Source organism: Pieris rapae, chromosome 4 (genome assembly GCF_905147795.1).
Source record: "Pieris rapae chromosome 4, ilPieRapa1.1, whole genome shotgun sequence".
NCBI classification, from domain to species: Eukaryota; Metazoa; Arthropoda; class Insecta; order Lepidoptera; family Pieridae; genus Pieris; species Pieris rapae.
In genome coordinates this window covers 9683881-9709874 of record NC_059512.1, presented here as the reverse complement: position 1 = coordinate 9709874, position 25994 = coordinate 9683881, and the positions used below count along the sequence as shown (strand labels likewise).

The 25994-nt window shown below is 31.7% G+C and overlaps 4 protein-coding genes across 5 annotated transcripts in view; 2 read left to right on the top strand and 2 right to left on the bottom strand.

The window, feature by feature from the left end:
• The window catches only part of LOC110995061 (tRNA dimethylallyltransferase), a 153605-nt gene extending 150485 nt beyond the window's left edge, over positions 1-3120 (top strand). The window contains exons 6-7 of the mRNA XM_022262029.2: positions 2182-2392; positions 2786-3120. Of these exons, the coding sequence (XP_022117721.2) occupies positions 2182-2392; positions 2786-3094 (520 nt within the window). The 3' untranslated portion in view covers positions 3095-3120. The remainder of the gene's footprint in view (positions 1-2181; positions 2393-2785) is intronic.
• A 104-nt stretch (positions 3121-3224) lies between these two features.
• On the bottom strand, positions 3225-4309 carry LOC110995046 (dimethyladenosine transferase 1, mitochondrial). The gene has a single exon (XM_022262010.2). The coding sequence runs from the start codon at positions 4307-4309 to the stop codon at positions 3278-3280; it is 1032 nt and encodes a 343-aa protein (XP_022117702.2). The 3' UTR covers positions 3225-3277.
• LOC110995047 (cytochrome c oxidase assembly factor 3, mitochondrial) lies at positions 4110-4655 on the bottom strand. Its single transcript, XM_022262012.2, has one exon. The coding sequence runs from the start codon at positions 4570-4572 to the stop codon at positions 4309-4311; it is 264 nt and encodes an 87-aa protein (XP_022117704.1). The 5' UTR covers positions 4573-4655; the 3' UTR covers positions 4110-4308.
• Positions 4656-5173: 518 nt separating this feature from the next.
• LOC110995045 (F-box only protein 32) lies at positions 5174-25282 on the top strand. 2 transcript variants are annotated; one of them, XM_022262008.2, is made up of 9 exons: positions 5178-5428; positions 5592-5642; positions 19151-19238; positions 20061-20250; positions 21111-21292; positions 21565-21657; positions 22228-22385; positions 22557-22665; positions 23022-25282. In XM_022262008.2, exons 1-9 carry the CDS (start codon positions 5328-5330, stop codon positions 23115-23117), a joined length of 1068 nt encoding a protein of 355 aa, XP_022117700.2. In that variant the 5' UTR covers positions 5178-5327; the 3' UTR covers positions 23118-25282. The 2 variants fall into 2 exon arrangements, with proteins under 2 accessions (XP_022117701.1, XP_022117700.2); XM_022262009.2 differs by lacking the exon at positions 5592-5642 and having other exon boundaries at positions 5174-5428.
• The last annotated feature ends 712 nt before the right edge of the window (positions 25283-25994 follow it).

The following is a 25994-nucleotide window of genomic DNA, read 5'->3' as shown; positions in this document are numbered from 1 at the left end:
AGACTATAAAGGTAATATAGTAAATGCTCCTTGGTACGCCTGCAATGCCGACATCCATAAAGACACAGAAAGCTTAGATGAATAAATTAAGAGCCGTCCAACAGAGGTAGTTGAGGTCGTCTTCCTAGATACGACGGGTTTAGTGCGAGGATTCTACAAACATTTTGAGTTAGTTTTGTAATTGAAAGTATTAGTGCTACTGAAGACTGTACATAAATGCTTGGTTTATAAGACAGACGGGCAAAACTTTAAATTCAACAAGTGTCATAAATATTTCATGCGATACGTAACATAAAATTATAGTTCAATTAAAGTATCAAAATGAACAAATTACACAATCTTTACCCCTTTAGAAAATACTAGTAGTAACCGCAAAATCTTTCCCGTCACACGCGGTTACACCCTCTTCTTAGGTAACATTCAATATTCAATTATAACAAAATGAACTCTATACAAAAATTTAGCATTTATCTATTACCAATCGTTCTTATTATACCTACTTTATATGTATATTAGGTATATTTATAAGTTTTATTAACAACAAAATGTGTACCATGGCCATAGTACTTGTTTCGTGATCATTTTGGTTATAATAGACCTTAACTTAGGAACCGAAAAAGCGTATCTGTTTGTCGTTGAAAAGGAATCCAGAAGTTCTCTATTAATTTTTATTTCTATGGGACCTGTCAAATCTATCGCAATTGCTAATTAATTTGTGATGTCTGTATGCAATAATAGTTTAATGGCAGCATGTAAACCCGTGAATTGCAATATTAAGAGGCACATTTTTTTATAATTGCGACTCACTACTTATAGATTTTCTTCAACATTAATCAGCTTTAAGCGTGATTCATTTTGATTTGGGGTCTAAGTCTTACCGATTTCCTTACCATGTTTCCATCACCATACCATACGTTCAAGGGTCTACGTTCATAATACTTATTTTAACCATATTCCGAGATAACTAAAACAAGTCAAGGATTAAATATTGGTCGTTGTATGTCCTGGCGATACAAAACTGAGTTTTTTGTATAGTTAGTGTTGATGTGAGGATCATAAAACAAACGCTAACGACGATCCGATTTTTATTGAATTTCATTGAAAATTTTATTGAAAAATGTTGAATGATTTATAACATATGTATATCTTTCATTTCAATTGAAAGACATACGTTTCAAATCATTTTCAACAAGCCTGTGTAAATCAGCTAACTCCCAATCTATTTTGATTCATCACAAAAAGTAAAAACGAATATGTCTAGCGTCTAACAATGTTCAAAAAACTCAAAAGTCATTCATCAACGCAAAAAACGGGTCGTCGACGAAGCGAGTGTGAGACAAGATGTGTTTTTGCCTTTCATTCAAACTACATTTTACCGTAGTTATTCAGTATCAGTCACGTATACAAATAAACGTCTTTCCTCAAAATTGAGTTTAAGCTTTTTAAGATTATATTATGTTACAAACTTGAGAAACGAAATGCAAGGCATTATGTCTAAATACAAAATATTTATGGTACTGAAACTCCAAATACATTTTACTAAGTGCGAATTCATTTCCAATTAATAATTAAACCACTGAACTGATTATGATAGTCTAAATACATTTTATGGGTCACATATGAGTCTTTACGATTTTTAAATTTACCATAAGATCCGGACGTAATTGGAATGCCATTCAATAACTCATAGTTTAGGTGAATAAATCATTAAATAATCAACATGACATTAATATCGATCAAAAATCGATATATTCCAATCTCAGAATGTCAAGTACAATATCAAAGTTCAATGAACTCTTATGTAATTTTAACTCGGTAATTGCGTATTAAAATCACGGTTGCGTAGTTTTATCTTGTCGGATTTTTTGTCGACTTAATATATTTAGGTGGGCCTCTGACTCGGCGAGTTTATAGTAGATGATTTAAGTGTATATATTTCAATAAAATTTTAAATAAATAATTACGTTATTAATGATGTCTCTTTTGCCATTTTTTCCCCTATGTCTTGATTATAATAATAACACAATGATGTATGGAGATATGTATTGAGATTTTTTAATAGTTGATACTGGTTAGTTAGTAATTATTGTAACGAATTTGTATAAATCCGTCCCTCTTGTCAATAAACTGAAGGATATTTGTATAAGTTGGATATTAATCACCGCATTTTATATGTTTCAGCCCCCCAGACTACACGAAAGGCGTTTATCAAACATTGGGTTTTAAAGAATTTCATGATTACTTAATACTTCCGGAAAATGGCAAAAATAGTGACGAAGGAAGGAAACTACTGCAGCATAGTATAGAAAGTATGAAGATTGGTACTAGGAGATATGCTAGACGCCAGAATAAAATGGTTCGGGGTAGATTTTTAGAAATACCACGACGAGAGGTAATTGTTATACTTAAATACCGCCCTCAAGTAGCGAGTAGCTGAACTAATGTAATAGAATATACTTTCCTATACTACTTGTGCTAGCTTTAAAATGCAACAATAGATGGCGTTGATTTACAGAACAATTTTTATTCTTTTAACATATATTATGCAAAATCAGTTATAGAATGATAACTTATATTCAAATTGAAAATAAAATTATTCCTTTTAGTCATAATTAAAAACTTGGGTTTCAAAAATTTTAGTAGTATATTAATAAACATTTTATAGTAGTACTTCTAAATTTATGACACAGTTGACACTATTAACATATATTTTTAACTCCGTTTTAATAGTTTCAAAATCTACTCTTTTTTTTCTTGTTTAATAATTTTCTCTACTTTATTCCAGGTCCCACCCATTTATGAACTGGATACAACTGACCTGACCAAATGGAATGAAAATGTAAAGAACAAAGCTATTCATATCATAGAAAGCTATTTAAATGAATCTGTCTGTAATATTGAGCCATTGAAACCTCAACAGCATGATGAGAAAGTAAAAATTGATGGACATTCTTGTAATTATTGTGAGGTGTGTGAAAGATTAATTATTGGTGACAAGGAGTATTCCATACATTTAGCTTCCAATAGACATAAGAAAGTACTCAAGAAAAAAATTCAAATAGCTGAAAAAAAATTAGATGAAAATTCTCAATAATAATCAATATCAATCAGTAAACATTGGTGTTTGTATGTAATTTTTTTTTAGGTGCAAAATAGAAGCTATAACATTTTTATTTTTAATTGTATGAAATATGGTGTAAAAGGATTTTTAGTTAGTAAATAAATACAATAGTGAATTTTTTTTATTTACAAACAAAACTAAATAATCATTTCAATTCTACTCTACTAAAATAATTTCTTCATTTGAAGCCGGGATTTTTGGTTTCTTAGGTGCCCTGTAGTCATACTTTTCAAATTCTGGATATTTCTTAATTATTTCACTGTAAGCATCACAAATTCTTGAAAATTCCCCATTGGCTATTTGAAATGGACGAGTAACTGGGTCCACCTCAGCCATTTTGTACATTCTCCTAACCATTTCTTCTCTTGCTTCTTCAGGAAACAGTGTTTCAGCTCCACGTAAAGAATACTTTTGTCTCATAGAGAAAATGTGACGGACAACCTTTTCAACTAGTTTAAAAGGTTGATTCATTATTGGGTGTTTCAATGGTGTAAGAGTAACAATGCCAACATCAACATCCGGTTTGGGGAGAAAGGCATCTCCGGAAATATCAAATTTATAATTAACAGTACACCAACTTTGACACATGACTGATAATCTACATCTTTGTTTATCCAGTATCCGGGCAGCCATCCTTTCAGCAACTTCCTTTTGAAATGTCAATGTCATTCTAGCTCGACCAAGTTCCCATGGCCCTTCTTGTTTGGATATCATCTCCAGCCACCTAATCATCAAAATTGTTGATACACTGAATGGTAAATTACCAATTAGATGAACCGGTGGAGGAGGATCATTCCAGCCTGTTTTTATATCTTTTGGAATGAAATGTGCAATGTTTGTTTTAAGTATATCTCCTGTCACTATGTCTACATCTACATTATCTTTACAAGCATCAGCAAGAAGTTCTAACGATGGCAGGAAACGTGGATCCTTCTCTATTAAAATAACTTTTCGAGGAGCCTGTTTAATGATTGATCTTGTAATACCTCCTGGGCCAGGGCCCACTTCACACACTACGTGATTATTAATGTTTCCTGCGGCGCGAACAATTTTATCAATTAATCTTGGCTCCATTAGAAAATTTTGAGATAACTCCCGCAAGGCTCGTAATTTGTATAACCTAATGATGTCTTTAATACTTGGTAGCGGCGGAAGCCTTAATTGCGCGATTTGTTTCGCTGCTGCCATTATTGTTGAACTTTTGCTGGCTCCTCAAAATCATCCAAGAAAGTTTCTTGCTTAACAGCGAAGATAGAATACAAATAAATACCTAAAACTCCCGCTCCAATCGAAAAGCCCGTCATTCGGTTACGTCTTCCCAATTGTTGTAGTTTTTGAACTCTTTCGCGATTCTTCTGCTCTATAATCTTCATGTAGTCTAATTCAGCCTTTTTCAATACTGGGTTTTGTTCGCCAGTATCAACTTTTGTCTTATAATTAGAATCTCCCATTACGATTTATTACACTTAACCTATTTGGTTTCACAATCACTTAATAAATTTGGGAGTAAGAACTAAGAACTAAGAACTGTCAAGTCTCGTAAATAACAAACAAGCAAAGCAGATCCAAAACCACAGACTACTTACTACTCTATAAAATACTTTGGCAAACGAGAAAACTGCATAACTTATTCTGTAATATTTAAAGAATTGCCAGCATCAGCAAAGAAAAGAATGTGCGTTTCTTGAAAATCTTATTTATTAAGTTACTATCTTGTCAAAATAATTTTAGGGATGTTAATAATGCTACGAATTATGTATCTTGGTAAACATATCTATGGAATAACGAAAATATCGTCAATCCATAAAAACTAGAGAAATGAACGAATGATTAAGTCATAAGCGTCTTTAAGATCATTACGTCTAGTCAGCTCTTTAAACCTCTTATACATTTTTGAATGACTTATCTTAACTATCTATTTTTAAACTTTATTTTTATAAATTTTTAAAATAACAATTGACTTATGAATTACTTACTACCTCTTGGCACATTCGGGAATAGTATTGCAGAAAAAAACAGCTGTTTGTGACGTTTGCATGTCGGAAGAGCCATGCGCACATCTATCTCTTTCTAAACAAATTGTACCGTTCGCACATGTGTATTTCTTCATGGAACTGCAATACCAATAATTCTCGTCTCGCTTTGAGGAAGTTTGCTCGCGTGTTTGGTTACGTTCACAGAACTTTGTGTATAATTAATAAATAAAATGCCTTTTATATCAAAAGACTGGCGTTCGCCTGGTGAAGTGTGGGTGAAAACGCAAGAAGGCTGGGAGAAGAAAAAGGTTCTCGAATGCACAGCACAAAGGTAAATGCGTGTTGCAAAACAAACTATCCTTTGTTCGAATATTAGCGACGCAACTAAGAGCACGGAGCATTTCCTCGAGTATTACTTAACTAATTTAATTGTTGCTTTTAATGCTTGTAATGTGTAGAAAACCATAAAACCTACCAGCTTTTTTATATTGCAGATATGCCGCTATAACTAACTATAATAACTCAGATGATAAAGAACAAAAATGGTAAGTACACAATAATGTTTAGACATTTCCTGTAAACACACATCAGCTGTTACACTTATGTTATTGATTTTACAATTCGATAGACCTACATAACAGCTGTCTCTACATCCTCATACGAGTATTTTTTTAATCGTTTGCATTTTTACTCGAAATTATTTTATCTGAGTACAATAACTGAATTAATCAATTACATCTTTACAATTACAATATTCACCACAACATTGTAATTGGAGTTTGTTAATATTTTTTTACTTACTGCTCCGCAAATGTTGATAAATTTTGTGATTATTAAATAAAATTTGGCCTAAACTATATTCTGATTCCACGTAGATAGTCGCGGTAATTCAGCCTGAATATAAAGAGAATCCGTTGATGCTTAAACTGCAAATTCTATCAATTTTACGTCTAGTTATATATATATTTATTATCCTTAATTTACAAGTTGCATAATGGACTAATGGAATGCTAGTGTTCTATATCAAGTACTTATTACAAGACATAAATTTTTTACAGACATTTACGAGAGTGAAAAATTTTTGGTAAAATAAAATTACTCCATAAACTCGTAAAAAGATTGCAGATGAAATTGCGATCTAGATGTAGGCTTGGTAAAGATGAATGTAGGTCAGGCTAGATGAACCAACCCAGATCGGATTGTTAGGAAATCAATTTGTTACTAAACCACAAAGCCGATGTTATTACACAGCGTTAAACGAAATTTTATGCAGCACTTCAATTTCGTTTTGATTTTTAAATAGTATCATGAAGTCGGGTAAATCCCGTCCCCACTTTGCCTTGAAAAATGAATATTTTTTTTTACTTTAAATGCCTATTTTAATATTTAAATAGCATAGAACCTTTGCCGGATCAGCTAGTATTATAAAGAATTGTCATGCCCCCTGAATGAGTGAAGCCCCCTACCCCAAATTATATTCGATGTAAAATGAACATTTTTTTCAGTCGAGCTTTTCACTCTATAATGTATTGTGAAACCAAGTAGATTCTTGTAGTATTTAACAAAAAACAAACAAACTAGTAGGAATTTCTTTTTTTTTATGCCGAAGTCTATTGTGGAAGCCCCTCTTTTGTGGTGTTCTCCTCTAAAGACGGATCTGAGTTTTGATGTTCCAATGATTGCCATAAACTTTCTTTAAAGAAGTTAGTAGTATAAAGACTTTATAAACTAAAATAATACGTAGAGGTTAAGATTAAATCTTTACTTCCGACCAGGATAGCCATATTTCTATCTTTAGCAATTTTTTATCTTCATCATTCAGTAGCTTAAACTATCATTATGATTTCGTCGGTTAGTGTGTCTTGGATGTCTCAACAATGGGTTCTCACAAATTTAACTTGAAATGAAACTTATTACAAGGTTATAAATATAATCGTTAGAAATTAGTGTCAACATACATATTTTATATTTTCGTCGTCGACAGAGGATTCTTAAATTATTACTAATTAATAATAATTTAATGGTAATTACAATTACCTAAAAAGGTACTGAACCAATTATGTGTTTCAAATTTACGAACACAAACCTTATTTTCAAAAGGGTTCGTTAACATCATTTTGAACAAATCAAGAAGCGAGTGACTCAAATAAGAAGAAACGGAAGGTTTAATTTTAACTTTGAGACATCCTCTTAAAAGTTATTTACGGATCTGGTTACTAACGAATATATAAAATAATTATTTTAAACTATATATGAAATAACTCTCCGATCACAAAATTAAATTTCAAACCAAAAAACCCGGCAATAAGCAAATTTTGTTAAAACCTGCTTACGTTATTAATAATAGTAAATTGTTATAGCAGCGTCCGCTATGAATAATATTTACTACTGTGTGTGTTATACTGTGTTAACTTTGACCAATTTCCTTTGAAATATAAATAGGAGAAAATACAACGAAATGCGTGACAGAAGTACTTAATTACCGTACAGAACTTCCGCAGCGGTTAAAAAACACAAATTGTATGATTGAAATGATTGAAATGCTATCAAGCAAAACAGTCCCTGTTTAATAATTTACATTCGAAATAATCGTTGACGAATGAGAATCATTCATCATGTCCTTAAAGTCCCAAAGAGCCTGAAATACTGTCAAGGGCAATTTTTAGTCTATGGTTAAAATTCAAAAGTCAAAACTAAACTCCCTGATGTTAAAATATATTTTTGACATTCGTGAGTCATTATCTCGCTCTAATTCTTACAAAACATGCTTCCTGTCGATGTTTTCCTTCTCGTACACCTACAATAAGTGGAATAGGCGCTCGATCTGTAGCCATAATTTGAAGAAAAAAATTACTGGCTTCTGAAAGCACCTTTCGCAGAGTTTGGGAAGCTATTGAGAAAAAATTCACAGAAAAACCTAACCCGTCAGTCGAACCCGTGAATAGATTAATTATTTTATATTTAAAAAGGTTTTAATGCTAAGTACTGTTCATACACACATATAATAAATAAACACATTTTTATTTAAATAAATTCAATTTGGTCACAGGTTTTGAATTCTTGGTGGATTTGCAGGGTGCAACTGGGCTAAAACTTCATAACTCAATATTGCTATTACGTTGCTTCTTATAATAAGTCCCTGAATTCTCGTTGCAGTAGGATTAAGGTCAAAGAAGCAAGGTAAAACCACATTGAGCGCTTACACCGCGATTGTCGAGTTATTTGAAAAATGAAAACGGGATTTCTGAACAATGCATTAGCGACATTGCAGTTATAACTCTTGTAAAAAATACCGGATTACTTATATATATATATATTATAGCTTTATTTTTGCTTCTAGATACTAATAAAATACGCCTAACCTAAATTACAGTAGAATCATAATCACAACACATTGAAAGTCATTTTTATGTATCTCTAAAGTATTATAATTTGTACGTAACAATGTCTATATACAGTACCTATTTCTGTCTATTTACTTGAAATCTCAACCCTCTCCTCAAAATATTCAGTCAATCCATACGCTTTTGACGACCTATAGCAACGTTTGGTTTAACAGCCTTTACCTATTATTATATTTATTACATATTGAAACTTATTACGTCTATAGTTTAAAGGAGTTATTGACTTAATAAATACAAAATTGTTTGTTTTGTATATTTATTTATTTTACATCTAACTCAAAATTAGTAAGAATAAATATTAACATCTAAAAGTCGTATCAAAATCCTCAGTAAAATCTCAAATCGTTTTTGTTTGGCGTCGGCTTGATATTCGAGTTCAAACATAAAGAACATTTCTTAAACAGATATTTTGTTTTTTAATTACGCCTTTTTCCTTCAATAACCTTTTAAGTCTACAATTCTCTATTTATTTGTTAATTCATGTGACTTCGTTAATAAATAAATGACTTTTCACCTATAATTGGGTCTAAGTTCATTAACGTGAACATTTCTTTTGTATTATTAAATATGGTTTTGAGATTCAAATTTCTTGTTTCTCTACGTTGCCAATTTAATCTTAAGTTGAATTCTTGTAATTAAATTTCTTAGTAAAATATATGCTATTATAACGTTATGCGTCTTAGTATCAATTAAATTTCTTCAATTACAGGAAAATGACACTCGCAACATTCATTACACACTTTCTAAACAGTGACCTTATATACGAGTGAAGAATTTTAATAATATATGCTTACTTAAGGGTTTTCAGTTCCCTTATACTACGATAAAGTTATCAAATACTGTTTAAACTCTATATAACGATTGGGGACTGTGCATACTGTGACGTTACAAAGAGTCGTCGTTAAATGGAAAGATGAAATATCTGCAGAATAGGAAAGCGTCATCTTAGACTAGTGTTAGTAATTATATAAGAAACAATTCTTATTTGAATTTTTTTTTCGCTTTACGTCTTTTGCTGCACCAGTAATTGTTGTATTTTTTTACTCATTTTATTAATATCTTGTGATATTAAAGCAATTTCGTTATTAAGCACGGGCAATACCAATTTGTAAACAAAACAACTTTGTGACAAAAAGACGTACAAGTACTTTTTGTCACAAAGTTGTTTTAACTAATTTCGGCCACTTAAAAAGTACTTTTAAGTATTTCATTGTCTTCGTTGAGGGCGGGTAATGCTATGTAGAGTGTATTTTTGTATGGGAGACAACCTAAACCAGGCGATTTGTCGTTAAATCGAGAGACATCATGGTGGATACACTGTAGTAAAACGTGTAGAAGTACTTCACTTTGGTTTGAGCAAAAATCAAAATTTGTTTCTTCAGTTAATATGCGTCTTGGGGCATGCTTATGAATGTCGAAAACGTTTACAAAATTCGCGAAAGAGCAAGACTACGCCATCCGTTCATAAAACTACTAGGAGGCCTTGTTCTGAGGAGAGCGGGCAAGAAACTCAGCAAGTTTTACCCTCCTTCAACTGCATTGAAGTATCGATGCCACAGAGAAATTACAGTTATCTATTGATCACTATATGGAATACGAATTAAATTTAGAATAATTTCTCCAAACAAAACAAATTTAAATTTAGAACTTAGCACTGGTCACGAATATATAAAACATCATTCACCCGAACACACCCTAAACGATAAAGGTTAAGCTATTTTAGATATACCCAGTAAAGGGTGTGTTCCCTGCTAAATCAGGATGTTTAGCTATAAATAATAGATTACTGTGTATCGCAGCAAATCTGTATATATAGCTATTTATTTACTTGTTTATTTGTTTTCTGGTGTTTAGTTTGGAAATGCCACGATTTCCATTAATTCAATGAAATGAACTTGAATTTAGAATTCAAGTCCTTCAGCGATAAGAAATGTCTCTTATCGCATTTTTTATTATACATATATTGGTAATCAAAACCAAACGATAATATAAAAAACTATATACTAGACTTAAACTATAATTTTTTTTTGTTTAATTTAAATAATAACAAATTAAAGTGAAAACCGTTTACGACATCGTTTAGAAGCTTACCGGTTATATTGACCAAAATCAAAGGTCCCGGCTGAATTCTATTGTATGAGGTACTTAATAACAACGTCATCGGCTGTTACGACTATCGGTTTTTACGACCAAATATGAGTAGTCCCTTCGATGTCGTTATAACAGATTTTAACTGTAATTGTTTAGTGATAACAGGTGGCAATATACCTGGAGTTTAGTTACGTTAGAAGATGATTGTTTTATAGTTACATTTTGTTTTGTTACATAATATCATTGGCAGAAATAAATAAATTGTAAATTTTCTCGACATCCTAGAGGAAAGACTACACCAGAGAGATCTCTATCTATATCTACTATAAATATTGTATTTTATTAAAATATGTATATGTATTTTTAGAACATTTTTTACGTTATATTTTTGTGAGCCTATGAGAAAAATAAAATGTAACAAATTAATAGGTACTATCATTTTTCAAGGCTCATATCTGAATTGATAAAAAATTGGGTGTTTTAAAATAAAGTGGACCACAAGAAGTATGTCAGGGTTGAATAGTGGGCCAGTTCAACGGGAAACTGAGTTTTAATTTGCCAATTGTACGGATGTAATTTTAATAATTGCTATGAAGATTCAATGTTATTCATTTGTTTATATTTTTTCACTCCACAGGTTAAAATCGAATAGAATTTTGTTTTATTTTTTATTTAAACAAAATAAGCTACCCTGTCCCGGCTGAATTCTATTGTATGAGGTACTTAATAACAACGTCATCGGCTGTTACGACTATCGGTTTTTACGACCAAATATGAGTAGTCCCTTCGATGTCGTTATAACAGATTTTAACTGTAATTGTTTAGTGATAACAGGTGGCAATATACCTGGAGTTTAGTTACGTTAGAAGATGATTGTTTTATAGTTACATTTTGTTTTGTTACATAATATCATTGGCAGAAATAAATAAATTGTAAATTTTCTCGACATCCTAGAGGAAAGACTACACCAGAGAGATCTCTATCTATATCTACTATAAATATTGTATTTTATTAAAATATGTATATGTATTTTTAGAACATTTTTTACGTTATATTTTTGTGAGCCTATGAGAAAAATAAAATGTAACAAATTAATAGGTACTATCATTTTTCAAGGCTCATATCTGAATTGATAAAAAATTGGGTGTTTTAAAATAAAGTGGACCACAAGAAGTATGTCAGGGTTGAATAGTGGGCCAGTTCAACGGGAAACTGAGTTTTAATTTGCCAATTGTACGGATGTAATTTTAATAATTGCTATGAAGATTCAATGTTATTCATTTGTTTATATTTTTTCACTCCACAGGTTAAAATCGAATAGAATTTTGTTTTATTTTTTATTTAAACAAAATAAGCTACCGTTACTTCAATGCACCAATTACAAAAATACTAACTATTTCTGACGGTATAGATCTGTCATGAAGTTTGCTTCATGTCAGTTCCTTTTGACAGCTTATAGCTAAGCGTGACTTAAAGCCAAGTATTAGTAGGTAGGTACTAGAATAGAAATGCAAAAATTAAGTATTTATACGCTTTTCTGAAAACGTCACATAGGCTCAGAAACCCTACAGATTATATAAAGCAAGAAAAATGTCTGATATCTTTGAAAGAAATGAAATACAGACTGAAAACAAAGCAAAAATGAAAGTAAAAGTTGCTTCGTGTTTAATAGTGAAAGTGTTGCAACTCCAATGGTTACGAGACCTACTCATCTACAGCTTATCTACCTATAGGTGTTATATATGAATTACTTTGTTTAGCTGTATTTACGCTACAATGATTCTATTTATATAGACGCGCGTAGTTAAAATCAAAATTCGTTAGGTAAGTAACATACGTCTAAATAAGGGTGTTAAGATTGCAGATTAAATCTAGATCTCAATAAAAGTGTATTTCAATAGTCAATAAAGAAATTCTATGAAAAAACGAAATATTTAATTACACTTATATAGTCAGTCGATTTTTCTTTATATAAAAATGCGTTATTTTATATATTCATATCGTTTAGTTTTATTTAATTTTTCACCATTCAACTATAACTATACAAGGCCTTAAAATCCATTTAAGACTTAAACCACAGTGAAACAGCAATTTGGAATAATTAAAAGAGAAGCGAAACCACAGATAACAATAGATCTTTAAAGTTACATGGGCTGGAGTTTTCAGGTCAAATATATTATCTGTGACGAAAATCGCTTGACATAGTTTTAAATTTCGAATTAGGACATTATTTGCTCAGTAGCCCTGTATATTGTATATTGGCCAACTGCCAACGTTCGGCCATCCTTGGTTTAGGTGCAGTCATGACCGTTTTAGAACTAAAGCACCGTTAAAGATGCATTTCGTGTCTTTGGCATGTTCAAATGTCACTCTTACGACTTCCGATTAATCACCATTTTTATCGTATCTACTGAGAATACCAAAATAAAATTATATCGATAAACCTTCTAATGTTTTTTCAAGTATTCTAATATGTGTGAATATAGCATTAATTCAATTTAGAACAATGTCATATTAGATATTTAAAAAATGTTGCGCTCTCTTTCTTTAAATTGGACTTCTGTACATATGGAATGTGTGCTGTACAAAATATAAATATTACTCAGTGAAAAAAACTTATGAAACACATTGTATCAGTGTATATCTAGTCCATTTTGGTGTGTGGACAAGGAAAGATGCTGTTCTTTTTCCGACCTAAGTGAGTGAGTCCACAGTGGCAAGATCAAGAAGTTTTTTAAATCCTTGACTTATTTGACTTAATATCCCCCCCCCCCCCTAATGTACCCCTAGATGGAGCAGAACATCCACAGTGTGTCTCCATCGCGTTGAGTCGTAACCCTCATATTTCACCTTGCTTCAATTCTTTCCGACTGTCTTTGTCCCATCTGCAACTATACGACTCCAGGGTAACTTGGTAATGCCATGCGTTCCATTTTCTTGCGGGTTCCACTTAACTATTCAATATCAAAAAGTCGAAATAACTGTGATAGAGATTATATAGATATGGGTATGACGTCATCGCAGTAATTGTGTTGGTGTCGCTATGGGTGCATTATTAATTCCTTTTTTATTGAATAATGTTTACTTACCTCTAAACAAATTACGTCGACGACATTTTGTATAGAACACGGGCCGTAATAAGATTACTTAATTCGCAGCTGTAACGTTTTAATTAGGGGCATTTCGCTAGAATTCGCGCTCTATAAACAAAGAGTTATTTCATTACCCGCTTGTTAGTCTTAAAACTTCCGACGTGAAAAAACAAAACTTATTACTTATTAAACCTTTACTTCAATACATTAACGTATTACGTACGGATAAATAAAGATCTAAGTCTTTTTTCTCAGACCCTTTTTTGACCCTTTTTTGACCCCCGCAGTCAGCGGAGAAAGTGAGTGGGTATTTACTAAAACAATTATCTTCATAAAAAGACAGACATAATCCAATATTAAGTTGGTATTAATTATTCAGTTCTCATAATTATTCTGAAAACTATTGTTTTTCTTAAATATGCTGGCACTTTGTAAATCCAAACTTATTGAGTATATACAACATGGGGTATGTGACATCAATGCAACAGTTGTTGAAGGAATAAAAAAAACTGGGTACGAATTGCGATCGCTATTGGGAGCACAAAAACATCAAAGACACTCAATCTCTTTCCTTCACACCTAAAATATAATTCGATGGAAAGAGATAGAAGACTAGTACACAGAGCAAACACCGATTATGTTTATGTAAGGAGGTTTCATACATGTCCGCAGTATGAAAATACGATCCCCTGCGTTATATATTATTATGCAACTGATTGCAATGTCCTTAGAGATAATGTATCCATGACATTGACTCCACAAACGGATAGCTCTTTTATTGAAACGACCTTGTTCTTTTATAGAGAGTACATTCAAAGTTAAGCAAAACATGGTATGGTATATCCAGGCTACGCATGGCTGGGCCATTTTTTTAAATATTTAAATAATACAGCCTGTAAATACAACAATATAATGCTTTTTTTTATAAAAATACAAATGCTAACAAATTCCCGAGTCTTCACTCTATATCAATGTTCAATGTATTTCTGTATATATACAACATTGTAACGTCTCGGTGTTTCTTGTTGAAAAACAAACAACATTATCTTACTAGCAAAAACTTTATATATTATATATATATATATATGTATATATATATATGTGTGTGTGTGTGTATATATATATATATTATTCTATATATCATTTAGTCACTATATTGCGATACTTATTCGATGAGCGAGGACAGCTCCAGGTCTGGCTTCACCGGTACTCTACCAAACGCTAACCTAAATCTTTAATTAGCGCCTGTGCACCTAAACCCCATGGCCCATGAGTCTCTACTCCAAAGGGAACTAAATCGGAGTTGGAGGAAAGACTCATAAATCATTAGTATTAAATAATTTCAATATTAGTTTTAAGGCTATAAAAATATTCTTTAAAGAGGTAAACGTGAGGAATATACATTAATTGAAATTAACCAGCTTAACATGACCTCTGGTCTCGGCGAAATTCCACATATGAAAATTATCAAGCAAATGTGGTACGTGTTTCTTTGATATAAAGGTGAAAGTAGCAAAATTTTATAAATCACTGCGTTGTTACAGGAATTGGTAGAATGAGTTGCATGCGGAAGGCTACGATAAATGTGTTATGCCAGTCTATTTATGAGTATTATTTATTTTATATAATTTATGTGATTCTACTGATTGGATATTTTACCATATATTATAAAAACACGGGATATGGTAGCGATTGATATAAGATAATATATTTTATATCAAAATATTTGATATCCAACTTTAAGTTTCAGATTCAAAAACTAATCTTAATGCTGAGTCTGTATCTCAAAAATGTATTGTTTTTTTTTTGTAGGCATAACTCGTGCCCGTCTCGTTTCTGAGTGTACGTTTCAAATTATCAATATATGAGCTACATTTATTACGCTAATAAGCTACCCTCAGTTATAAAATGTATCCCGATACGGCAGCCATTTGGCAATATTTTGTTAATTAGGTTTCAGCCTCTTTCAAATAGAAAAAGTACTTTTAATTTGGCAATAATGAAATCAAAGGCAAATATATATTATTGTTATTGTAATGTGGTGTTAAAAAATTACTACGACGTGGGAATCAAACTACTTAATAACCTTCACAGGTATAGTTATAGATAATTTCTTTTTAAATAAATTAATTGTAAATTTAAAAATATTGTTTAGCAGAATAACAACTTTCCATATTACAATTTAAACATTTCCCGGTTGTCATTTGTTTAAGTACATTATATGTTTATGTTTCGACCGTTTCTTGTTCACGTTCTTTGTTAGCCAAGATTATTTATTCAAAGCCACAAAATATGTCTGGGCTACTGTTCATTCGCGTTAATTCAGGAGGTTTCCCAAATGGACATATTCACGAATACTATTGACTACAAAACATTTGTTCCTTAGATTAACTTTCTCAATAATTTCGACTATGTGTTTGCGTGTCGTTCCCACGAGAGTGTAAGTGCGTGCTCCTATTACACCATGCCTCCTGATGATAGATCTTTGAAAATCCGAGACAAATCTTTGTTTTTAATTTATATTATTATTATCTATTACTTTAAATGTCTTGGTTACTTTAAATGGTGTAATGGTTGCAGCACTTTACAAACGTTGTGTAAAACAAAAAACTTGGCAAATGAAAAGAGTGGCGGAGAGTTTATTGTCAGTTCTTCTCTTCCGTTCTACGTCCTTGATTTGAGAACTGGTAGTAAATATAAAATGGGAAGAATTTAATGTATATTTCTTTTTTGACGTTCATAAGTGTACTAAGTGTTACCTATATGAACTTTTGACTAAGACTTTGACAATATAACAAAACAAATTCGTTGAAGTGGCTCTAGACACTTTTGGAGTGTGGAGACTCGAATTCAGAGAGATTGGCTTTTTACGCTCTTGGAACTAAATTGACAGTTATCATTGCTCACTTTCTTTTCGTTGATGATTGCTTGGAATTGCATAATAACAGCTTTTCTTATCTTTTTCTAAAAAACCGTTGGTTCTAAGAGAGGAGAAATCGTGATCCAATTATGTAAATTGGTGTAATCTGTGCATGTATTAGAACTATGAGGAAGCAGGAAGCTTTCACAGGCAGGTGCGTTTTCATAGTCACACAGGATGTTGTATTACTATTTTAGTATTTTTGAAATTAACTTCTTTCGGCGCATGAGCGCAAAATTTTACGGAGGACACGCAATAATATTAATATTGGCGTCACGAAGATGTGCAGCGTTTTTGTCGTAGAAAATGGGGAGAGCGATTGACACCGATTGAGAGAGAGTGAGAAAGGCGAACGTAGCATAAACGTAGGGAGCAAGCAAGTGAGAAAGATCGAGAGAGAGAGTGAGATAGAGCGAATGTCTCTATCTGCTTAAGGTCATTTATCTATGCTATACATCAAACTCTGACCCACTTCAGATATTACCAATAATGAATTATTCAAGATATATTAATGCTTGCGTGTCTTCAGCTGTAAATATTGCGTAATATTTGTTGTAATTAATGCCCATACTAATTTTATATTAAGCGTAATAAATACCTAAATCTTTGGGTGATTTTTAAATAGCAACTTTATGCTGTCAACAGTAATTTGCAGTCTGCAACAGTTGTAAACATACATTTTTATATTACCCTCGCGCTTGACAAAAACGTTTTACTAACGAGTTGAGGATACAGTAGAATTATGATATAATACACATTTATTTTGTACGAAAAATAAATCGATAATCTAGTAAAGCAGTTGTATGAAAAATTTGTAGTAAAACATTTTTATTTATGTATAGCCTTATATCAGAAATACAAAATATATACGTTATATAACCGATTCTTGCTACGGGCAAAGGCCTCACCCCATTGTCCTCAATTTTTCTTTATTGTATACCAATCTCGACCAAGTCTTAGTCTTTCCAGCCATTTCCAATTTTGCTCCATTTATCTGCTCCCTTTATGGAATTTCAATACAGCCCATTTCCATTTTTGTTAATTAGCTTTACATGTAACCTCAGCAAGCAATATCTAATCACTTAAACTCTTGTTATTTTGTTGCATAAACAATATTTTATACAAATAAAAACATTTTTGCGCTAGTATTTAACGTACATTAAAATTAATATATCCGCCCCATATTCTATTATTGGCCAAGAGACTTTGTGTAAATAGTAATAAGTTGCGAGTTGGATATAATTAAAATGACTAAAAAGAAAATTATTTTTTTTTATATTTGCATCAGCGACAGCTGTTTTAATATGGATTATCTCCAATTAGGATAGAGTGAGTCAGACGTCAATGACCTGCAGTTACTGACCAGCATAACATGATCCATGCTTTTCTGTATGCAAACATGCAGTTGCAAGTCATAAACAAACGTAAATACATAATATCATACGATGCGATTCAAAGGAGTGGTACAAATTTTAATTGCCAGCTTAAAATATTGTTTATTTTTTAAAATATATGTACAACTTTTGTGTTTCTTGTTTCGCAAACAATAATTCCTGCTCTAAAGGTCTGTGGGGCAAATCTTTCATTGTGCATGTTTGAACAATATTAATTATGAACCAGTACTGGAGCAAACTACTAACTACTACAAATTACAATGCGAAGTTTTTTCACTAATCCTACTTATTACAGTCCCCTATTCTCATCTGAATATTCTAATAGTCCAGAGCAGGGGTTAGTCGGCCAGTACTCTTGGGACAATGAATTAAATATGAGGTCTACTGACACGGTGGACTCATTATCATCTTTACAATATGGAGCATATTTACACCGGTTTTAAATGGTTATAAAAGAATATTTAAGTGTCTCCATGCGGTAAAAATCAAATAAGAGTTTTCCTCGCTGAAATTGTATCAAAAGTAGTATTTAGGATGGAACGGTTTTCTCAGCTATGCATCCAACTCTGACCCACATCAGACATTACCAATAATTCATTATTCAAGATAGATTATTGCTTCCGTGTCTTCATCTGTAAATATTACGTAATATTAGCTGTAATTAATGCCCATACTAATTTATATGTAGCGTAGTTATTACCGCAATCTTTGGGTGATATTTAAATATAGCAAGTTTAGGCTGTCAACAGTCATTTGCAGTCTGCAACAGTTGTAAACATACATTTTTATATTACCCTCGGCTTGACAAAAACGTTTTACTAACGAGTCATAGAGGTTCTTTTGTATGATACACATTTATTTTGTACGAAAAATGAAGCAATAACCAGTATGAAAAATCTGTTGTAATTAATATTTACAGCTGCAATTGTATCCAACGCAATCTTAAGATTGAACGGTTTTCACCAATAGACAGTGAGATTCCTTAGAATGCTATGTAATTATGGTTTTATGTATCTATATATTAACGAAATTATAACGAGGATATATTATTAAAGAGGTCGATCGCAGAAAACCAAAATATCGATACGCGGGCGAAACTGATGTTGCCATTCTTGGTAATTTCTAAAAGTTGATGTTTTTTATCTATTCCAGGAGTGATGAAGATGGCGACAAAAGTTCAGAGGATGAGGTAGCGAGGGTTCCACCTCACTGCCATATTACAATCAAATGCACAAAAGAGGTAAGTGTAGTGTAGTACATTTATCTAGGCTTAAGCATAAGAATTTCGTTTCGCTCAGCGCGACGAACAGTCGACATAAGTATATAAACGTTGTTTTGAGTACAGTTTATGAATTACCTATTGTGATGACGTAAAATACGGCTGCCAAACGTGGACTTACAACACCGAAAGTAAAAACCAAGCTAAAGCGTACTAAAAATAAGAATAAAAACAAAAGTGATAGATGCCTTATGCCCTAAAACAGAAGTGGTAATGGGCGGGGCATACGGCAAGATACACAGATAAAAGGTGCACTTTAAAAACAACTGTATGGAAAGGACCAAGGGGAAGAAGAAGAGGGCGCCCCAAGAAAAGGTAAGAAGAAATAGTAGCGATAACAGGAAGCGAATGAAGAAAGAAAGCGAGAGTCAATTGGAAAAAGCTAAAGGAGGCTTTTACCCACGAAGAGGTTCCTATCGGTACTGAATTTAGCTAAGATATAGGATATATAACAAGATAAATAAAATAGTGTATACAATATTAAATAATCTGTATATTACATTTTTTGTCATGATTGGAAATTAAACGAGCTTTATTATTATTAAACCTAGTTTCAACCGTCTGTTAGCATAGACCAAATGTTTCTTATTTGCATGTAGGATTGCAATTTCGGTTTGAATATTAAGTTACAACGTTTGAATAAGGGATGAAAATTTAAAAAAAAACTATTTTCACTGTTTTCTGGCCTAAAATATATCTAAAAAATATGTTAATGTCTTAAATGGTTGCGTAACGATGAAGGCGACATTTTTTTTTTAATCAAAATGTTACGGGATATTTCAGATCGCAGGATTTAACGGCCTATCAGAGGCGGTGCGTCGTTTGGACTTCTCATCAGCTGTCCGCGATGTGAGACGATTCAATTACATCTGCGCATTATTAGAGCTACTTCTGTGTGGCCAGAGACTGACCCATCTACCTGGAGCCGCGCAGAAATTGCTCCTGTCTATGCTTGAACAGCTTGCAGATCAAGGTATTTCTAAGACTAAACGTTTTTGCTGCTATAATACATACAAACATTAAAGAGAATGATAAATGAAGCTTAATTCTTTATGCCCCATACTCTATTTCGGAAAAAGAGAATATACCCAGAATATTTCGTTTTTTAATTTAGAATCCTTATAGTATTTTTATTTGATTACCTTGCAAGCAAGTTAATATATTTATATCTACATTACTTAATTATTAGTTTTGTATTTGACTTTACTTGACCTGGTTGGTCGTTAGACTATAATCTAATGACCAACCAGGCTCCAAAAGATAAACCACTCTTTATATGGAAATTGTATTCGTTTTTACAACCAACTCCCAAGCGAATTTAGAGAATAAATTCACAAATCTCGTTAAGCGCAAATTAATCAATAAAGCAATTTATAAACTTGACGATTATTCCAATGATCCTAATCCTTGGGATTGATTTGCAGATCAAACAATTTGTATAAGTCAAAACTTGGCGATTAAAAAGAGTTTCTTGCCCGCTCTACCCTTGAGTTGCATTCGTAATTTGTATTTTCGTAATTCGTAATTCGTCGTAAATGTAAATTTAGAATGAATTTAACATCTTTTCCGTTGACGTTCATAAGTACTTATATATATATGTACGTATATGAATAAAGTTTATTTTCTGTTTCTGACTAGATTTCAACATTTACTGTTGAATCTTATATTTCACCGCGAACTTAACAATATTCTCTTTCTCCATTACCATAGATGTATTCATTTCTCGCATCTTTGATATCGAAAATAAATATAATTTTACAAAGTTCTATTAAGTTTGGTATGCTATTCGTTAGGTTTAATATTTATTGTACTGAGGTAAAGATTGTGTATCAGTTGCAACATCGAAGCAGAACTTAAACGCCCTGAGAGCGTTGGTGGTGGGTGTGACGGCCCTTCGTGAGGCCGAACGACGCTCGTGTTGGGGCCGACCTTTGGGATCACGCGCTCTCTGGGGTCACCACGACCATGCGATCGCACGTATTCATAGGATTGTTAACAGTATTCGGATACAGGAGGTAAGTGCTGCAGGCCTAGTATGTATTCGAACACTGCTTTGTGGTGGTCAAGTAATCTACAAGAGCTGGTATGAGATGTTTTAAACGTAATTACGTAAAACTAGACAGTTTTATGTAAGCGTAGCACCTACCATAATTTTAAAATATGTCGCCACGAACTTAGATATTTTGAAAGAGATAATTTAAGAAGAGAAATAGAAAAGTTGTTCAAGTATGTTCACTGTATTAACTCTTTAGATAGGGGACCGTAAATTAATGAAGTACTCTTTTAGCCTGGTCCGGAAGTAGTGCCTAAACTTCACGACTTGCCTGAAGAATGCATCAGGGAGATTCTACTGAGAATATCGGATCACAGGGATTTAGATGTAAGTTTGAAATTTCTTTATATAAAAAGCCTTAATAGCTTCTGCATCTGGTTTAGTAAATAATGTGATAAATTCGCGGTATACATTTTTATGTACTTATTACAAAATTCGCATTATCCATTAAGTGTAAGTTAAGTTTTATGAACTATTTAATGGTTGGTGATTGTAAAATATTTTTTGAAGTGAAACTTCTTTAGGCGCGCATGAGGGTAAAAATTTTATGGAACGTCACAAAGATGTGCAACGTTTTGGTCGAAAAGAGAGAGCGCTTAAGACTGATTGAGAGGAGTTCGAGAAAAAAATATACGCTATTGGTTGATGTTTTCGTTTATTAGTTACATATTAGAACTTTAGATGGAAATTCTGTCGCAGAACATCTAGTTCAAAAAGCGCAGATTTTTTATTTATTTATATTTGCACCTACGCATAAATAGTGTGTATACAGATATATAAATACATAGAGCGATCATATACTGTTACATGAACATTAAATAGTGTTTTATTTTTTGTTTAACATAACATAGAAAAATACGAAGGAAAAGTAATTAAAAGTATACAAATATTGAATAGTCAGCGTCGTCAGCCTGGTCCGTGATGGCGTCGCTATGCTCGGAGCATCGTGTTTGGCGGGAATTGGTTAATTTCCACTTCACATCGCAGCAGATCGACTCTGTCCAGAAGACTAACGCCGATACTGACTGGAAGAAGCTCTTCCATCAGCTACGGAGGTCAGAATTAAGTTATTCTAAATGTTTTCATAAATATTTTTTAGGATCATAAGTATTCTGTGCAACCAGGAAATAAGCCGAAAGTTTTTAAAGTACTTAAAAAAATATTATTTAAACATATAGAAGTAGTATATATTTTATATTCGTAGAATTTTTTATTTTATTTCTAAGGTTGTACGGGCTACGCGAAGATGCGCAATACGCTGAGACATTGTCTCTTTGTAGACATTGCAAATGTCTATTTTGGCGTTCGCTGGGACATCCTTGTATAGCGGATCAGGTATTTAGGATTTTTATTAACCTTGATAAAATAAATTTAATTTTTCACCTATATTTTTTAACATCAAAAATCAGCAAATACGAAAGCGTCGAATTTTATTTATTTTTATTAAAGTTGTCTTTGAGTTTGTCTTATTTGACAGGCATTATTGTCTACGGCCGCATTTGTAATGTAGATGTCGCAGCCAACTAGCTTAATTATCCGTTCAATTAACAGCCTAGCCGTTTAACTACCTGCCTGAAAGATATTCAGCCAGTAAATCAAATAGACTTGTATCGATGACGATTCATTACTTCGACAGAAATTAAGTTATAAATAATATTATACTTATATATAACTCGTAAATAATATTTTAGTGTCCCGAGTATCGTGAGCGCCTGAAAGAAGCCGGTGGGCCTTTGCCCCCTCACCCAGTTCCGCCCGCAGCTTTCCTAAAGTTTTTCTCGCTGTAAAATAAAAATGTAGCAAACAGTAAGTCAAAATATAATTGTTTCTGAATTAATGATTTATTGACATATTTAGGTTATATGTTCAAATGCAAAAAATTGCCTTCATTGAAATATACACGTTAAAAAACGGTTAAAAAATTTAAACTTTATGTATAGATTCATAAACAGCAAAATCCTATATTTGAAGCTGAAGTTCTGTAACTGATAATACAAGATACACATTAGAATTGGCCATCTGTTTTTAGAGTTAAATGCAACATGTTATTATTATTCTCATATCCCCTTAATTTAGCTGAGTCAAGGGTTTGCGTTACTGTTTGTGGTTTATAAGTAAATGTTACCTATAAAATGTGATAAACTACATGGTTTACTTTCACCAAGGATGTTATATTTGAAAAACATGTTACTTTTATTCTAACATACTAAAACTTATAAAATTAATTTATCTATTGATTTGATTAAAGGGCATAATGTAATTTAATTAATGATTGTGGTTGAGGTTTCGGAAGATATTGTGCAATATTATGGTTAGGTGTTGGCATAGCAGGTCTTATCGAAAGTGGTGTTCAAATAAATCCTAAGCAAAATCAACTATTTTAACTTCTATATATGGTTTATATTTTGCTATTAAGTTCTAAATTACCACTATTTAAGAACTTGGCAGCTTACTATGTCAAAATCGCTGAAATGTGTTCATTTTGTCTAATTTGATACTATTATACTGTCTTGTGTCTAAACACTAATTAAGCATCACATAAGAATTTATTAATATATAATCATAACTAACATAATAAATGTAAATGTAGGATTCTATCTTCTCATTAATGAATCTTAAAAACTTTGTTGTGGAAATATAATATCTACAATAATAATTATAAATAAATCAGGTAGATTTCTGAGCCTGTCCAATTTATTGTTTTAATTTATAGCTAACAGGGTTGATCACTCTACTGTGTCTGACTCATAAAGTTGTCATATAATTATAATATACAGCTTTATGTTACTTTACGAAAATTGTGAATATTAAATACAAACCGCACCAGTATTCTTAAATTAATTACAAAACTCAGGTTTTAGATCCAGCAACTCCATTTTTATAATAATGATGTCTAGTAACTTAAACTGGTTTGTATCAACTTTTATTTAATAACTACCATTACCATAAATTAAAAATTACTGTGTGTGAGTGTATAATTTGACAAATGTTAAAAATTATCATATTGTTATGAGACCTAAGAAGTGTGCAGAAAGGTGCAATTACAAGTATGTAATTGGTGTTGGTCGAAATAATACAGCTTATTGCTAAATATTGTGTTAGAATAGTATTAAATATTCTGACTGTATCTGACACAGTTTAAGATTATTTAGTAAATGATTTATGTCTTTTAAAGCCATCAGGCTTGCTAATATAATGCATTAAAGAGATGCAATCTAGTTAAAGAAAACTGAAAAAAATTATGATCTCTAAGTACATATTTTGACTGTTCAATGCAATAAATGCAAGTAGTAAATTTAAGAAGTAAGATATTTTTCTATTACTAATTAACATAACATTTCTGAAATATCAGGAACATCAGCCATAACTATTCACAGTATAGAAAATTAAATTAATTGACAACTTATATGCATAGGTTGTTGTAATATTTGGATAGCTCTCTATATTTACAATTTTGCTTCTTAACTAATACTATATTTGATAAATAATTTCACATTTAGTATTCAAACTGATACTATTTAAGAACATCTGGCCTAAAACTAAATTATGTATTGTCCAATGGTTTAAATAGAATGCCACTATTCTGATGTAAGTTTATAGATTTACTTACTATTCAGTCTAATCAAAATTTATGCAACAAATATGCTAAATCTTTAAAAGAAAAAAAGTTAATTCAAAATACCAATCAAGAGTTTCAACAGCAGTGATTAGAAGAATAGTAAGTAAAACATTGTTAGAATGTCTAAGTCTGATTAAAATTGTTCATTGTAGAATCATAGAGTAGCTGTTAATATTGTGATATTTTAAGATAATCTTACGGATATGAATTTGTGTTTCATTGTATGTTTAGAAATGTAGTATTTTTTGTCCTTGTAGTTACTTTTTGTTTGGTCTGTGATTGTGATTTTATTGAATTTTTTTCACCTATAAAATAAAATATAGTTATTTTAGATATTATGTTTTTATTTACCTTACCTGACATACTCAAATAGTAATGAAATGCATGTCTGTCCAGTTAAAATCAAATTAAATTCAACATCACAATAAATTAATATCTGAATACCAGTCTACTGTTTCATAGTGATTTAATCTTATCTAGTAATACCCTTTATTCAGTTAAATTTGGAATAAAATACACCATTTATTTAAGTGGCTATTTAATTAAAGCTTCAAAATATGCTGGTTATAAAAATACAATAATATATCCATTACAAAATGTGTCAATGTACAAGGAACTTGTATTTGGAATGATCATTTCAGTATTTGTCACATGTCTTCAAGAAAATTCTGTTTTCAACTTTTCACAGTGTCTTACCAAGTCTTTCAACTTATAAACCAAATCTTGTAATTGCTGAGTACCACACGTAAATCTAACATCGTCTCCTTCGGTTTTTAACACAATTGTATACAGTAAATTGTCTGAGCCAATGCCGGGCGTATTCGTCAACACTTCCAGCTTCCATTCCACATCTAATATTTTAGGTAAAGAATTGAAATTAGGTATATTTGTGTCCATGATTTAGAACATGAACATCACCGTTTAAGTTGAATATAACCATTTATTATAGAGGTCGAAATAAATGCGGTACATAACTAATTAGATTGTAAAAATGTTGTGGAAGATTAATCCAATTAAATTGTACATTTTTAAATACTACAAGAAA